General features: G+C 36.0%; 1 protein-coding gene across 2 annotated transcripts in view; it reads right to left on the bottom strand.

Annotated features, from left to right (window-relative positions):
• Positions 1-982: 982 nt before the first annotated feature.
• The window catches only part of acox1 (acyl-CoA oxidase 1, palmitoyl), a 23,224-nt gene continuing 7,927 nt past the window's right edge, over positions 983-16,279 (bottom strand). For both annotated transcript variants that reach the window (XM_024289544.2, XM_024289543.2), the window contains exons 4-14: positions 15,139-15,246; positions 13,476-13,595; positions 13,284-13,399; positions 12,047-12,216; positions 10,333-10,495; positions 8,689-8,879; positions 6,979-7,158; positions 5,711-5,816; positions 5,438-5,581; positions 4,323-4,529; positions 983-2,198 (exon numbers count right to left, since the gene is read on the bottom strand). In XM_024289544.2, coding sequence (XP_024145312.1) covers positions 2,148-2,198; positions 4,323-4,529; positions 5,438-5,581; positions 5,711-5,816; positions 6,979-7,158; positions 8,689-8,879; positions 10,333-10,495; positions 12,047-12,216; positions 13,284-13,399; positions 13,476-13,595; positions 15,139-15,246 — 1,556 coding nt within the window. In that variant the 3' untranslated portion in view covers positions 983-2,147. The remainder of the gene's footprint in view (positions 2,199-4,322; positions 4,530-5,437; positions 5,582-5,710; positions 5,817-6,978; positions 7,159-8,688; positions 8,880-10,332; positions 10,496-12,046; positions 12,217-13,283; positions 13,400-13,475; positions 13,596-15,138; positions 15,247-16,279) is intronic.

Here is a 16,279-nt window from a genome sequence, read left to right as displayed (position 1 = left end):
CCTGGTTTGGTTTGTTTTTGGAACAATATGAAATCCAGTTTTTCTGTTCTCTTCGTCTTTACCATCTTGTCTTGATGTCACTTTGGACTTTGCCAAAATAAGGAAATATGATGTTTGAACAGCTGCTGGAGCTCAGATCATTTCATCTCTCTGCTCCTCAGCAAAGATCCTCATGAAACTTTCACTTCCAAAATCTGATGTTTCAGATCATCTGCAAGATCTGAGGAAAAGTGTTTTTTTAATCAAAAAATTACAAATAAAAGTAAAAATTCTGATGCAGACTTTTTAGACACAAGCATCTTTAGGGTTTCTCAGCTAAAAATGAATTAAATGTACTCAGAATTACTACTCATAACTTAGTTATTACCACTCAGGTCTTTATGAATTCTCAGAGAAGAATTTCTATTTTGTTTATTTTTTAATAAGAAGTTCTTTAGGAAAACTAAACTAAAAAATATTGCATAAAAACAGAAGCACTGAAGGCCCAAACAAGGATCATAATATTTTATATTAAAAGAAAAAATACATTTTTCATAATGGTTCAACGTTTTATTTTGCATTTGCATTTTTTTTTGCTAATACAAACAATTAAAAAAGAAATACTAAAAATTATTAATTAAATTTGTCTTTTTTTGAATGAACCTTTATTTTTCCTATTTGATTAAATTGAGACAAACAATAAATTAAAGTAAGGACAGAAAACAGACAACACACCCAATAATATTTATTCTTTATTAATATAGTTCAACTCATTTTTTAATCATTAAAAAGACATTTAAAATCATTATTATTTAACAACAAGAAAATTCCCCAAACTTTCAACAGTTTAATAAATGTTAGTCCGATCTGGAGTCTTCCTCCTGAAACTAAACATTTTTAAAAGCTTGTGTGATAGAAAGAGATCAAATCTATCCAGTTTAAGGGAAGAAAATGTATTCAGGCACACGTTCTGTTGTCGTCAGTATTCATTCGCAATCTTGTGTTTTTTTGACCACTTTTATTCATTTTAATTGTCTCAGTCACTAAAGAACGACTGCTTTTTCTAGATTTTCTTCTGAAAACAAGAAGTGAAGCGACAAGATAAATCAGAGAGTACTAACCAATGATTTCTTTGAAGTTTGTATTCTGAAAAATCAAATTTCAAAGAAAAACCTACAAGTCCTGGAATGAGGCGTGACCGACCCACCGTAGGAGATAATTGTAGTGCAGACTTTACTGTACATGTGTGGCATCGTGCAATAAGGCCAGATTTAAGGAGGTAATTACACACCTCTCTCTGAAACACAACACCAACACACACAGACGGACTTTCAAAATAAAAGACCCAACAGCAGAAAACAAGATGAGATTTCAGCCAATTAAAAAAGGAGGGAAATTTATCAATATAAAGTGCTATAATACCCCCCCTAATTTAATCATTTTAAAGAGTTAAAATCACTCTTAAAGTGGGATTTAAACCATACGATGGCTTTAGAAGAAGAGAGAAAACCTGATCGACTCTCCACAAGATTTGTCTGTTTCTTTTGTGAGCTTCAGGTTATTTCCCTTCAGGCGTCGCTGATGAAATTTAAAACGGATTACAGAAAAGTTTCCATCTTCAGGGTGAAGTAGGAGTTCTCCCTGTTCCAAGTCTGAAAAAAGAACAGGGAAACTGAAAGAAACGAGCCAACGGACTCGACATATTCATGATGGATGTGGGATTCGTACTACCAATAAATGTGAAGCCTTTTAATCATTTAATAAGAGCAGAAAGTGCAAGAAAGGGTCGGACATCTGATGGAAAGTGCAGAATTTTGGTGCAAAAATTTTGAGAAATAAACATCAAGTTGTTGATGAATGAGGACAGATTCCTTATCAAACTGTAGATCTGTTTGACTGAAACGATTTCAGCTGCCAACCTGTTTTATCTTCTATTCTTAAAGCTATTCTGCATGATTTAACCGTTATTTCATTCTGTGTTTACTTCCTGTCTCTCACTCTTCAGTCCGCTTGATCAGTCTAAACCTCCATCACGTTACGTGGTTAGTCTGGAGGCTGGAAATGGTCTAAAGTGATCAACCATCACTCAGACGGGACAGGCGGGTCGGTGGGCTCCGGGGTCGGGTCATCTGCTGCAGTCGGGGGGTTTCAGTCGGACTCAGAGGAACTCACAGTTTGGAGCGCAGCGGCTTCAGGTACTTGTGGAACGATTCGTGGACCTGAGGAAGAAAACAAATCCCTTTTAATGCTAAAGACACAACATTAATGCTGCTGTAACTGTAAAGAAGTTTAAAAAATGTGGAAATCAAATCTTTTTTCTCCTCAAATTTGGTTAAAGATATGCAACAGATGCTGTTTTGTCTTTCATTTTTATCTAGGGTTGTGTATATTCGATACACATCTCCATACATGAGCCACGAATCGATACATAAAAGATTCAACCAACTTTTTGGCAATACGATACAGTCCGATTCTTTCTCAAAAACGCTAAAATCTAGATATTTTTTATTCATATAGAGTTTAAAGCTATAAACAACCAGAAAAGCAGCATTATTTGCATTAATGCTAGCATAAATGTTTTTTGCTAAAGAGGCTGAATCTGTTTGCTGAAAATGCTAAAGCTATAGCGCTAAAGATTTAGCATGTTGCTAAAGTTGCTAAAGGACTTAAAGTTAGAGAAAGTGCACTAAGAATTTAAAGAATTTCTTGGAAAAAATTGCATAAAATTTCAAAAACAGTAACATTTATGAATACTTAAGCTCAAGAAATAATGTCCTAAACCTGCTGAACGTTTTGATACCAATATTCCAAAGTTTGAAAGAATTTGAAGAATTTCTCATTTCTATGGGGATGAAAAAAATAATAAAAAAAATCATAAAATAAAATTAAAAAAGCAAAATATATGAAAACCCAAAATACAAGCAGTAATGTCCTGAACAAGCTGAACGTTTTCATACCAAGATCACTAACAGTCTGATTGAGTTTTTACGAGCTGAAAATCGTACAGAAAGGAGCAGGAGGATCATCATAGATGATCTATGATGATCGACATTCGACAAAGAAATGTATTCAGGTATTGACTTAGAAGAAGTAAGTTTACGATTGGACGTCTTTTTGTTTGCATCACATGGAAACAAAAATGACAGAGATGGTAGAAAAACAGAAGGAGAAACTGCAGTTTGCCAGAAATCAATTATTTACCTCTTGATTGATTTTACACATTTTAACCAACTTAATCTTGTTTATATCTGTGGTTTTCAAACGATACTGCAGTTGGTTGATCAATTTTTCTATATGTATCCCTAGTTTTATCCCATTTAGGCTTCAGAATCCAGTCCAGGAGGAATTTGCTTAGAAGACCTGACAATCTTGGGATAAAGCTGTCTACATGTATTTCCTATTTACATGTTTAATATTATCATTAAAAAAATAACATGCTTTAGCTTCTAATTTGTTACTCTTCAGTTTCTAAACTCTTATATGTCAATTATTATTAGAATTATTTTTTTTTTTTGTTATTCTTATCTAAACTTTTTTATTTTCCTTTCTGTAATTTGCATATTTAAAATAAATTAATTTAAATGAAAATTATTTTCTTTGATTTTTTTTAAGTACGGATCTTGTTTATCCCGTCAGTGGTTGCCATGACGACACGTGTGGTTTGGCAGAGAGTTTTCTGCCGGATGCCCTTCCTGACACAACCCTGGCTGGAGACGGACACGGAGAAACCTCGGCGCCATGTGGGAACACAGATGGCAGCAGCATTCCTTCTCCATCTTTCTTTGTATTTTCACTCATTTTTGTTCTGTTTTTAGGAGCTGTGCTGCTGCTGATCACTCTTGACGAAAAATCCTGATCTTAGAAATCTTTTCTGATGATGGATGAAGAAAATTGAGCTCAAAATTACATTTCTCTTTTTTTTTATTTGGCTAAAAGCAGCATAATCCTAATTAAGCGAGCACTGGGAATAGTTTGAAAGTAGATCAATGGGGTTTTATTTACTTAAATAACGGTTAAATTACATAACAATAATCTTTCTTTACAGAAAGAATATCAAGTGTTATAGAGTTTATCTGGAGACTCAGATTTGTGGTGTTCAGTAGAATTAAAAGGTTGAATATAAATCAGCTGTCAGGACGGTTCACAGAGCAGAAGTTCTCTGACTTTTTTGGTAAAGTTTTTTTTGTTGGGGGAAAACCCCTGAAATGATGCAGAAGTGAAACCAAATCCATCAGCTGTGTCTTTGTTAGAGTCACTCTGCAGAGTTCGATGGTTTCCTGCTGCAGGTGAACCGCCTCGCCACCGTTTCCTCCACAACACCAACAGACACGACCAGGACTCACCTCTGTGGCGTTGAGCGGCGAGCGGCGAGCCCACTCAAACATCTTCTCGTAGACGTTTCCGTCGTATCGCCCCAGGACGGAGTTCAGCTTCTTGTCGTGGATGTCGAAGGCGTCGACCAGCGCCACGGCGTTGGGCCTCAGCTGGGACATTAGCTCCTTGATGCGGACGGAGATCTGCAGCAGCTGCGGCACGCTCAGCAGGCCGGACTGACCAAAAAAACAAAGAGACGGCTCAGACGGCACGACAAAAGAATCCTGCAAATGTGGAGTCATGAAAGAAGAGCAGAACCAACAGCTGGTTCTAACAGAGAACAAAAGAGGACGAGTTTAATGCAGTATATCCACAGATAGACAAGATAAACAACTTAAACCACCAAACCTTCATAAAAGAAGGTTTTATTCTCACTCTGGTGACTCGTCTGCTTCTCTTATGTAAGTGATTATATAAATGTGCTCCTTCTAACTTCCTTTAAAGCAATGAGTCAAACTCTGATCATTATTTTATGTTTATTGTAAGCATCATATGTCTGTTTATGATCAACAGGAATCAAAGAAATCAATATTTTTGCTTATTTACTTACATATCAATTTATGACTGAATGTTTTCAGTGGATCTGATTTATTGATGTATTTTTATTGTCTTTTTTCTTTATTTTTACTGCTGAAAAGCACTTGAAATAAATCTAATAAATCAATTAAATTAAAAAAATAAAGTAAAATTCACTTCCAAATAAAGATTTTTATCTGAGTGTCAACTAAAACTTTACTGATACTTCAGGGAAACTTTTAAAACCAGAAAACATTTGTGTTTTATCTCTGAAGTTTAGCTGGATGAAAACTTCTCATTTTGAGATACAGTTTCACAGACAGAAACCACAGCGAGCTTAAGAGTCAGACAGTAAACCGATTGCAACATCCAAACTATTTCCTGTCCCAAATCACAGCAACATACCCAGAATTCCTTTGGGCAAACTCTAAGCTTCCATGCAAATTAGGCTAAAAAAACGAATATATATTTATATTAAATTGGGTTTTTTTACAAACAAACTTTGTCTTTTTCTTTGAATAAAAGCCCAAACTAGAAACCCAGTAGACGGTTGGAGGGATTTCCTTACTTGCAGGAAATCTCCAGAGTTCCTGGTGATGCCGTGGAGGGTGTAGAGAAGAGCCAGAGCCGACAGCACGGCGTGCACCGCCGTGTCACCGACGTCCCCCAGCTTTTCTGTGAAGGCCTTTACCACCACATAGTGGCAGTGAGCCTGCAGGGAAGCGAAGAGAAGACATTGACTCAGTCATGCAAGAAGGACACACTGAGGAGAGACGTTTGAAGAAACAAACACTAAACTAAAATGTGATGACATCACAGAAATGGATTCAAGTAGACTCACATCCGAGGCTCTGACGAGGTCGATGGCGCTGTTGTTCCACGCGTCCTCCTGACTCTTCCGGCGCTGCAGCTCCTGCTGGATGCTCTTTGCTGCCATCTCCACCAGGCTGAAAACACAAAACAAGAATTCATATGTGCACTAGAATTATTTAGTTATTAGAGATTAGTTTTACCAATTATCGCAGTATCATCGATATTGTGAGCCATGTATCGCATCGTATCTTGAGGTACCCAGTGATTCCCAGCCCTAATGTGTACCACTGGTTTGAAACACTGCAATCATCTCTTGATCTGCTGTAGTGGTGTAACGGATCATGGATATCCGCACGGATCACTAGCCACGGTTCACCCCACACTTCGTACCTCGGATTTTGTCTGCTCCTGATTCACAAAATGCTGCAAGAATTCGTTAAAAACCCCCAAAACACGCAGTGCTCATCTTTGAGTGGACATAAAAGCAGCTGAAAAAAGCCTGGAGCAGTGATGTAGCGACAGTCGGAGGATCACAGCTTCCTGTTTCTGATGCATCCACGAGCATACGAATAGATCTCTCTCTTCATCTGAGTGGCATCAAACCTGAACGCCACTTTTGTTAGCTTGGGGTTGTGAGGGGCTATGAGCTAGTGAGACGGAGGGATGATGGGAAGTGAGGGGAGGCTTACTCTGCATCAACAGTCACACCCTGTAAACACTGTTCATTGTAAACAGCGGCTCTTTCTGCTACCAAATGCATTTTTAGGTTGTTTTTGCTATATTTAATTTATTATCAACTAGGATTATGCACAATATTCATAACTAACTGCTACAGTTTTTAGTTAGTTTAAAGCTAATGATGGTTAAGATGCTTTACATCCACTTTGTGCATGACCCGATTAGTCGACTATTAAAATAATCGTTTGTAGCTGCACTAATTGATACGACATTAAACTTCACAAAAGTTCAGATGTTTGACCTCTGTAACCCCTGCGTGCGTCATTGCTTTGCTAAGCATCAGAACTGTTCACACCCTCGCTGATGCGCCGCCTGAAATGTGTCACCTCTAGAGAACTACCCGACTCAAAACGCGCCACAGGACCTCACATTAACACTGAAACTGGATGCTGCTCATTTGTGAATGACTCTCATATGATTGGGTCGTTGTTGCCTGCTATTCTCTATGAAGATTTTAAATGGAATCAGCCTAAAGAAGTAGGATAAAACATTGTGGGAAACCAAGCCTGACATGCGATATATGTCACAAAGATGTGTGTTTGCACAATGGGATCTCACATGGCGGCTCGGATCTTGTAGACCTCCACCAGGCTGCTCAGGTCATTGATGTCAACCACGAGCGGTCGAGCGGCGACGGCCTGCGGCTGCAGCCTCCGGTCCAGCGGCTCGTTCAGGTAGGACACGATGCCGCTCAGCCGCTGGCCTTCTTTAGCCTGTCGGTAGCTCTTCACCAGGTATCTGCGCAGAGAAACGCCTCATGAATCCACTCCACTGCGTTTTGATAATGCTTCCCTTTAAATCCATCACTGTCACATTTTTACCTTAAAGAAAAGTTGTAGAGCACGTGTGTCAAAGTCAAGGCCCGGGGGCCGGATCCGGCCCTCTGGGTAATTCTATCCGGCCCTCCAGATCAATTAACTTTATTGTTAATAATGACCCGATGTTATCTTGCGCTCATTTCTAACTTGTATAATTTTGACAAAATATATTTTTATGGAGAGTAAAATATTTAAAGTTATTTAAGGTTTAAGTTGATTTATTCTGGAATAATATTCCTGTCTTTTTATTATTCATAATTATGTTAAAAAGTTACAGTTTTAAAGTTTTAAAATTGGCATTCTGATAGCTTTTTGGATCATTTTGGTATTTACTGAGATTTTTTAGGCTATTTTGGAGTATTTCAGTGACATGCTAGCTGTTATGGCCAATGTAGGCATTTTTAACATTTTTTAGGCTGTTTTGGAGTTAGGCTAATGTTTACATATCAACTGTTTTGGCTAATGTTTTTTTTGTTTGTTTTTGTTTTAGGTTATTTTGAAGTTTTCTATATTTTGTTTAGCTACATGCTAGCTAATATGGCTAAGTTAGGTTTTTTAAAAGTTTTTGAGGATGTTTTGGAGTTTAGCAAATATTCGAGCGACATGCTAGCTGTTCTGACTAATTTTGGCATTTTTAAATTTTTTTTTGGCTTTTTTGGAGTCAGGCTAATATTTACACGCTAGCTGTTTTTGGCTAATTTAGCCTCTTTTTGTTTGCTTTTTAGGCTATTTTGAAGCTAAATTATTTTTTTTAGTTACATGCTAGCTGTTTTGGCTAAGCTACGATTTGTTTTTTGCTTTTAGGCTAATTTTGCAGTTAGCTAAAATTTTTGCTGGCTATCAGCTTCAGTGTTTTCAGCTATCAGCACTAGAATCTTCTTCTGCCAAATTCAGCTTAAAGCATTCACACTAGCATTATTGCAAGTAATGCTATACATCTAGTTCATAACTATGTTAAAAAGTTTTAAAGTTTTAAAAATGTAGTTTTAGAGTGTTCAGTAAATGTTTATCTTGCTCGGAACATGACCTAAGGTTTGTTCTGATTTTGCCCCCTGTGCGATTGAGTTTGAGACTCCTGGTGTAGATCTTGGAAAGCTGGTGGTGCAGACCTGATATCTTGAAGAATTGTTGATGTTTTGTTGTGTTGGTGTCTGAACCGAATACATAAACACAAAGTGTTTGCTGGAACTTTGTGTCCACAGGTTACATTTACAAAACATCCAGATCTTCGTTTGGAACGATGACTCATCAAAAAGGAACCCTCACGTGAACTGTGAAAACGCTGATGACAACACAGACGTGGTTGTTTTTACTGAGGGAGGAGTGAGGGTGTGTTCCATGTTTGTGTTACACTGATTATAGCAGCTCTCAGTGGGTGGATGAAGCACAAATTCCACCTCATCCAGCTCTTCTGATCATGAGAAAGCATGTGCACCGACAGCTCGATTACCTGGCAGTCTGCAGCATCATGACGGTGTTCTCGCCCTCGTAGGTGCAGGTCGGGGTGAACTCCACGTAAATGTCTGGCAACGCACTGCTTCTGGAGTAACCGTGGCCGCCGCAGGACATGCGACACACTTCGATGGCAGAGTTGGCTTCCCAGGTGGTGAAGGCCTTCAGACCCGCAGACAGAGCATGAAGCTGGAAGGCGGAAGAAGAGAGGAAAACAGCTAAATTAGCTTCATGAAGGTCTTAAACTCAAGATAATCATAATATTTAATACCTAAGAGGAAGTGGCTTCGCAGTTTGTTACTCAAAAACTTGATTTACTATTATTTCTGACCAGCTAACATGTGAAAATGATGAGCTAAAACTCAAAGAGAGTTTCTGCATTTTGTCATTTTAACAATCGTGAAGCAGCTGTTCACATCAGATCCTTCTTTTATGTTTGATTAAACTCTTTTATGTTTGATTAAACTCAGTTTGCTAGTGTTTATTCACAGGAGAACATGAAAGAAGTTTAGATGATAAATTCAGACTCATTTGTTTGAAAAAAACTGTCTTTCCTTTCAGATCATTTATTATCTTAATTCTGACTCCAACCTCAGAAAAAGTTAGAACTCTGAAATCAAGTTCAGGATTAAAACCAGAGGTCTAAGATCAAAGTCAGGATTCTGGGATCATCAGAAATCAAAGTCGGGATTTGTGGATCAAGTTCACAATTAAAGTTGAGCTTCTTAGAGGAAAACTCAAGTTCTAGATCAAAGTTAGAATTCTAAGATGAAAATCCAGCATTTAGGATCCAAGTCAGGATTCCGGAGTCAAAGACGGGTTTTGTGGATCAAAATCAGAATTAAAGTAGAGATTCTGAGATCAAAGTAAGTCAAGTTTTTTAGATCAAAGTTGGAATTCTGAGAACAAAATCAAGCATTCAAGATCAAAGTCAGGATTCCAGATTCAGAGTTGGGATTTGTGAATCAAATTCCGATTAAAGTTGGGATTCTGAAATCAAATTAGTTTTTATTCAGATGAATTTTAATTTTTATTTATTTCTCTGGGACAGGGCTCATTAAAATCATCCCTGCAATGAGCTTTTTTATATGTTGTCTCTGAACTAAAAATATCTCAAAAATTAAAAACAACAATTAAAAACATTCTTAAACATATATATCATGAAAAATACAATTAGGAGACAATCAATTAAAAATAAAAAAAATGAATTCTTAGATCACAGTCAGGATTCTAAAGTCAAATTCAGGATTTTTGGATAAAATTAAGAACTTAAGTTGAGATTTTGAGATCAAGGTCGAGCATTAGGATTCTGAGATCCTAGTTTTGATTATAGAATTTAAGTCGAGATTAAAGTTCAGAAATAAAGTTAGGATTCTAAGATCAAAGTTGAGATTCTGAAAAGAAAAACAAATTATTTGAATAAAAGAAAAGATACATTTGGATTAAATTTCTTATCTACGACTTCAGTTTTTCAGTGACTAATTCTCTTAGATTATATGACCCTAATACAGTTATAAATAAAAAAAACATACATATAGATATTTGTTATGGTCTAAATAAAAAACGAGAATGAATAAAATGTTTTATTTTAGGATCTTAAATCAACACATTATTTGAGGGAAAGTTTCATTCCCGTCTGTACCTCTGGCAGCTCACTGTAGTTGCCCCGGTTGATCTCTTCATTGATGCGCTGGTAGGTGTTGGTCATGTACTGCCCAACAAACGAGAAGGCGTAGGCCGTGGCCAGCAGGGGGAACAGCTTGTACTGCTGCGTCTGGTAGTCCAGAATCTGAGGCTCTGGCTCTCTGGGAAAAAGAAAAACGATCAAATCGGTGCGGGGTTCAAACCGCTTTGATGGTCGTCGGTGTCATCAGTTTGGCTGATTTAATCTGATTCAGGAGTGGTGAATAGTCGACATTTGACAGTAGTTTGAAGTATTTATTAGACAAATACTTTTGGGGGTAAGGTAATACTCTCCAAATATCTCCAAACTACTGAATAAAGTCTTTTTGGTTTCTCCAGAGGACATTAAGGACTTCTCAATGACACTAAATGTGAAGGAGTGGGAGTTTTTAAAATAACATTTTTGGTTGGAGAATTTTCCTGGAAAATGACACTAAAACCTTAATGTTGTAAAAATTTGAGCCCCTTCAGAATAAAAGACACATTTAAATGATGACTACAGATCAAAAGAATCACTGGATTTCTGGGATTGACAACAAGACTGGAAACACAATTAAGTTAAAAGGCTGGAAAATAATTTGAGCTCTTGTGGTTTTTTTAAAGAAAAAATGAACAAAACATTTTTTAAAGTACCTGTGCACAATGAAAAAACAAATATTGAAGAACAGTTAGATGTCTGATTCATTAGAAAGCTTTACTTAAATAGGAGATGTATTAGACTAAAGTAACATTAGTAACCCGAGTACATTTGTTTATCACAGGAGTTACATTTTTCTTTTTTTTTTTTTACAATAATTCTAGACGTTCTAAGACTGTAAAACTCCTCAAAACATACTATTTACACTTTTCTCTCTTGTTTAAACTCTAAAACCTACATGCACAATATGCTGTAAAATAATCCTGCAAAAAAGTATGTTTAAAAACAGAAGGACAGAAAAAAAATCTGAAAAACTCCAAAAAGTGTGGCGGGGAACCACTGTAGAGCATAATTTCCCAGGTCCTTATTGTAAATAGGAACAAGTTCTTAATGATTAAATAAAGGTAAAAGATAAAATAACTAAGGTATTAAACATATATCTGATCAATGACTGCAGAACAAATCAGCATTAAAAGAATTTCCAACACGAATGTAAGATTTACTTTCTACTCTGTACTGGATATTTATGCTTTATGACTGCAAGAACTCAGACTGAAAATAAAATAAACTCATTAAGTTAAATCTTCACATATAATAAACTTTAATTTGCTTTTTCTTTAGACCAATTCCCAATATTTTTGAGACTTTTTTTAATTCATGTTTAATTTTGCAGAACACTGATAAGGTTTTTAGACATTTAATATTTAAAATTCAAGTATAAAAACCTGTGAATTGAAATTAAATCAATCTTTTGATGATAACAAAATGCTCAATTTCAATGTTTAATTTATTTATTTTTTAAAAATCCCAAATAAAGTTATTTTTAAGTTCCTCCATAACCAAAAATTTCATGTTAAATTTCTCTTTTTATTTGAGCCTCTTCTTCCCAAAATACCAGCCTGACCACCTGATTTGCATTTGCAGCATCATAATCTCTTGGTCAAATTCCTTTAACTGCATCACCTGAAGGAGGAAGCCTCACAGCTCAGGTTGGTTTACATAAATTTGACTGTTGGAGGTGTAATTCATGACTGACCCCGGGCGGATTTCCGACTGGTGGCGGACGGCGCTGTAGCGGATGGCGATGGTGCAGGACTTGGCCAGCGCTTTGGACGACTCCCTGACGATCATGGAGCGGACAAACACCATGGTGCCGTAGGTCAGCTTGTCACTGGGAGGCTTCACGTAGGTCCCGTCTGGCTCCACCTAGTGGACAGGAAACAGAACTGCATTAAATGACTTGAATGGAAGTGAAGCAAAATCTGAAAAAGACTTTAAGTTTAATTAATATCACAACTATAAAAAAAACAAATTTTTTTTGTTAGTTAAATAAAAGAACACAAAAGTATTTTCTGGCTCACATACTTAAATACAATCAAAGATGTATGAGAAGACAGAATGAGAAGACGTAAGTGCATCCTTTCTGTTTCATCGCACTTTAAGGATGTCAGAATTATTAACTAAATAAGTGTTTTGGTTTTGTGGCTGTGAATTTCAAGTGAATTTCTATACCAACAATCTCTAAAGTATTTATCAAGTTTATACAAATAAGTATTATTTGCATGTAGTAAATAATATGATGATCAGAACATGTTATCCACAGGAGAATAATGAAAAGAATTTCTGTTTTGCTCATAATCTCACAGAGAAAAAGTGAAGTACAACATAGTACTTTTTTCAGTCAAACTATTAGTTACGTTGTTTTCTGACATTTTATATTGGTCTATTGTTTGTATTCCATTGTGTTTTATGACTTTCTATTGTTTTAACCTGTTTAAATTTGCGTTTTATGTCAAGCACCTTGTGTTCTACGGATGTTGATAAAAGGTGCTCAACAAATAATGATTGATTGAAGCTAGATTTGCATTTAAACATTTCCAATAAGCAAACAGCATATAGCTGGCATGTTTGATGAGTTTTAGAGAACACAGCGTCCTGCAGTGAAACCAGGAGACCAGCAGCTAAAGCTGACCTGAAAGCGGGTCACAAACAGTGAAGAAATGCTGGAAAAATGAGGTTGCTTAAAAAAAGGGTTTTCAGTCAGAAAGTACGACATTAGAGATGGTTCTACGCTTGAATATTCTTCCAGGAGCTTCCTCTATGCTTCAGAAAAATACTTTTTTTTTTTGCTCCAAAGATGGTATCTGCGTATTGAAGTAAAGGGATGCTAGTTTTCTGGCATCAAAAATAAAAAAATATGTTATAAATCTGATGTAAACAACAACAGTCAACAACATCTACTGGTTCATCAAACGAATCCTTTGAATCTTCACCTTCGAGTATTTCATCAGCATGTTCTCTCGGGGAATCCGGACGTTTTCCAGTTTCAGGAATCCGTTGTCGACTTCATTGAAGCCGAACTTCGGTCCGATGTCGCCAACGACAACGCCTGCAACAGAGAGAGACCTTCAGGCTCCAGGAGGAGCGTAAACAGACGTAGAGGGGGGGCCTCGGGCGGGACTGACCGGGCAGGGGGTTGTGTGTGTCCATGTCCCGGACCGGGACGATGAAGGCGTGCAGACCGTGGCAGTTCCCCAGAGTGTACAGCTGGGCTAAAACTATGGCGTAGTTGGCAGACTTCCCAACTGAAAAGAAGGAAAAGATCAATTCTTCACCAGTTTGTGATTAATTCATTCTTTTTTAAATCAATTCCAGGCCCAAGTAAAAACAAATCTTAATAAAAAGAAAAAAATTGATTAAAATTTGGATTTATTCAACAATATTCTAAAAATAAATATTTTCTACTATCTGGAAGCACAATTTGTAGTTTTTTTTTATTCACAAACACAACAAAATTAATGTGTTTTTAATTATTTTTTCTAATTTCACAATACAAAAGAAAAGTTGTAAAGTTCCAGGAGACACGTTAAGACTTAAAAATTCTGTTTATCTCACTGCTGATGTGTTTTGTACAAACAATTTACACTTGTGGGTTAAAACTTGATACATTTCAGACAAAAAAAACGAAGGAAACATTTTCTCTCTGGCCTATTTTTGTTCAAAAGCTGCATATTGGTGCATAAAATGTACCTAGTAAAACATTGCGATTAATCGTGATTAATTGCGATTATTTTATAAACTTGATTGACAGCAGTAAATAAAAATATAAGTTCTAAATATAGTTTTGTGTGTGATTTATATTGTGATTATTCGCAGATAATCAATGGTCGCCAAATAATGTACCAAACAAAAATTTTCGCGGCGATCGCGATTAATTCTTCTCCAGTTTGCGATTAATTCGTTATTTTTTTTAATCGATTCCCGGCCCTAGTGCTTACATATACAAAAATTACAAAATAAAAAAAAAAAAATTACACAACTTAAAATGACAAATTCATACACAAATCTTTAAAAATTATGCACAACTCACTTATTACGCACACAAAACCACATTTACGCACAAATCTGATGTGAGACTCTTTACGTTTCAGAGAAAGAAAAGATTCTTGAGTGATATGTTTAAATGCAGCTTATAAGTTGATTTATTGATTCTTATTTTGTTACAGAAAAACATTTTACTGCTGCATTGAAATGTAATTCAAGTTTGTGTCAAATAAAATGTATTTTTTTTATTGATTTGAACTTAGACTGTGAATATTTATATTTCCTACTTTATTAAACAGATAAACCGCGACAATTAAAAATAAATAAGTGTTTTTAAAAAGGCCAGCGATGAGCTAATCAGAGCTCTGCTGAATTGAAACTGAAAGAACTGCAAGCAAAGAATGAAAAATGAAGAAAATAAGAAAGTTGAAAGTACAAATAAACAATATTTATTTTAATTGGCGACAGTTTTAGTTTTTTTATTTTTTAAATTTCAAATTTACATAATTTTTCACATTTTCTATATTTGTGTCAAGTTTTCAGAATTATCTTTTCAAATGTTGAATTTTGTTTTTTCAAATTTTCAATCATTCCTTTAAGTTTTCAATATGCATGTTCGAGTTTAATTTTTTCTGTTTTTTCGTTCACTTTAAGCAGATCATGATTTGACCTCATACACAAAGTTATGAACAAACACAGATCAGATGATTCTACACTCTCTCCACATGTGGTCGGTCTCAAACCCAAAACCTAAAAACCACAGGACCCTCTGAACGCCACTGGGGGCGCGGCAGCAGCACTCACGTCCTCCAGGCCACCACTTGATGGAGCTGACGGTGGGACTGTTCAGGACGAACTCCTGAGTGGCCGGGTCGTAGGTGGCCGTGGTCTCCAGCCCTCTGAGGTGAGTTCCTAGAGTCACACGAAAGACGGCCAAACACGAGCGCACAACACGCACGGCATGAAAATATGACTCACATTAAAGACAAAGAACTACAACTTCTATGTAAATTTGAAAGTTTGATCTCAGGTAAAACATGTGGAGCCCCTGAGTCTGAAATTCAAAGCGTCTTTTTACTACGACAGATTTGAGTTCTTGCAGTAAATCTTGTAGATGTTTGACAGATGTAAAAAGATCTTAAACCTTCAACGGGAGGATTTCATTACACAACAACACACAATCCCAGCATGCACAAACATCCCAAACCAGCTAAAGAAAATGAAAATTCACGAGTTACTCAGTGAGACTGATGACAGAGCAGGAGGTTAGTCTTTCTGAGGGAGGGGTTCTGATGTGGACTAACGCTCAGGGATCTCCATCTAAAGCTGGAGGTTTGGCTAAAAGCTCTAACAGAAAAAACACAATTTCCTACATTTTTGTTTAGCTTTTTGATGGTTGATCTTTTTGAAAACACAAACTTGAAGTTTATTTAATGACATAAGAAGCTCTTTACTAAAGATACTAAATGAGATCAAGTAAAATCTGGACAAAACCTTAAAGGCTGCAACTGATTTTCCCTTAAAAACTATCAATGAAAGTTTAAAGTTTATTGACAAATAACATCTGTTTTTTACAATTTCTCAGAAATGAATCAGCAAAGTTTTCATCCAAATTAACTAAAAGTTTTAACCATGAAATGTTTGGTTTAAAACAAAAACAATTATGACGCCTAAAAATAATTGTGATTAAATAAATAAATCTTTCCCTCGCTCTGTTTTTTAGACTTTCTTCACGCTGTTTTGAAATGTCTTTTCTTTGTTTGTGGATTTATACATTTTTATTTTGTTCTTACGTGTTTGATTTTTTGTTATATAGGATAAAAATCTCTATTTTAGTGATTTTTGCAGTAAAAAATGACAACAATTACCACTCAGAATGTATTTTTTTGACAGTTTAAGTTTCATTCTGAATTTAATGTGTAGTAAAATCAAAAATTTTAGAAGA

This window comes from Oryzias melastigma, linkage group LG1, assembly GCF_002922805.2.
Source record: "Oryzias melastigma strain HK-1 linkage group LG1, ASM292280v2, whole genome shotgun sequence".
NCBI classification, from domain to species: Eukaryota; Metazoa; Chordata; class Actinopteri; order Beloniformes; family Adrianichthyidae; genus Oryzias; species Oryzias melastigma.
Note: the sequence above shows the minus strand (reverse complement) of the source record. Positions and strands in the feature narration are given on the sequence as shown.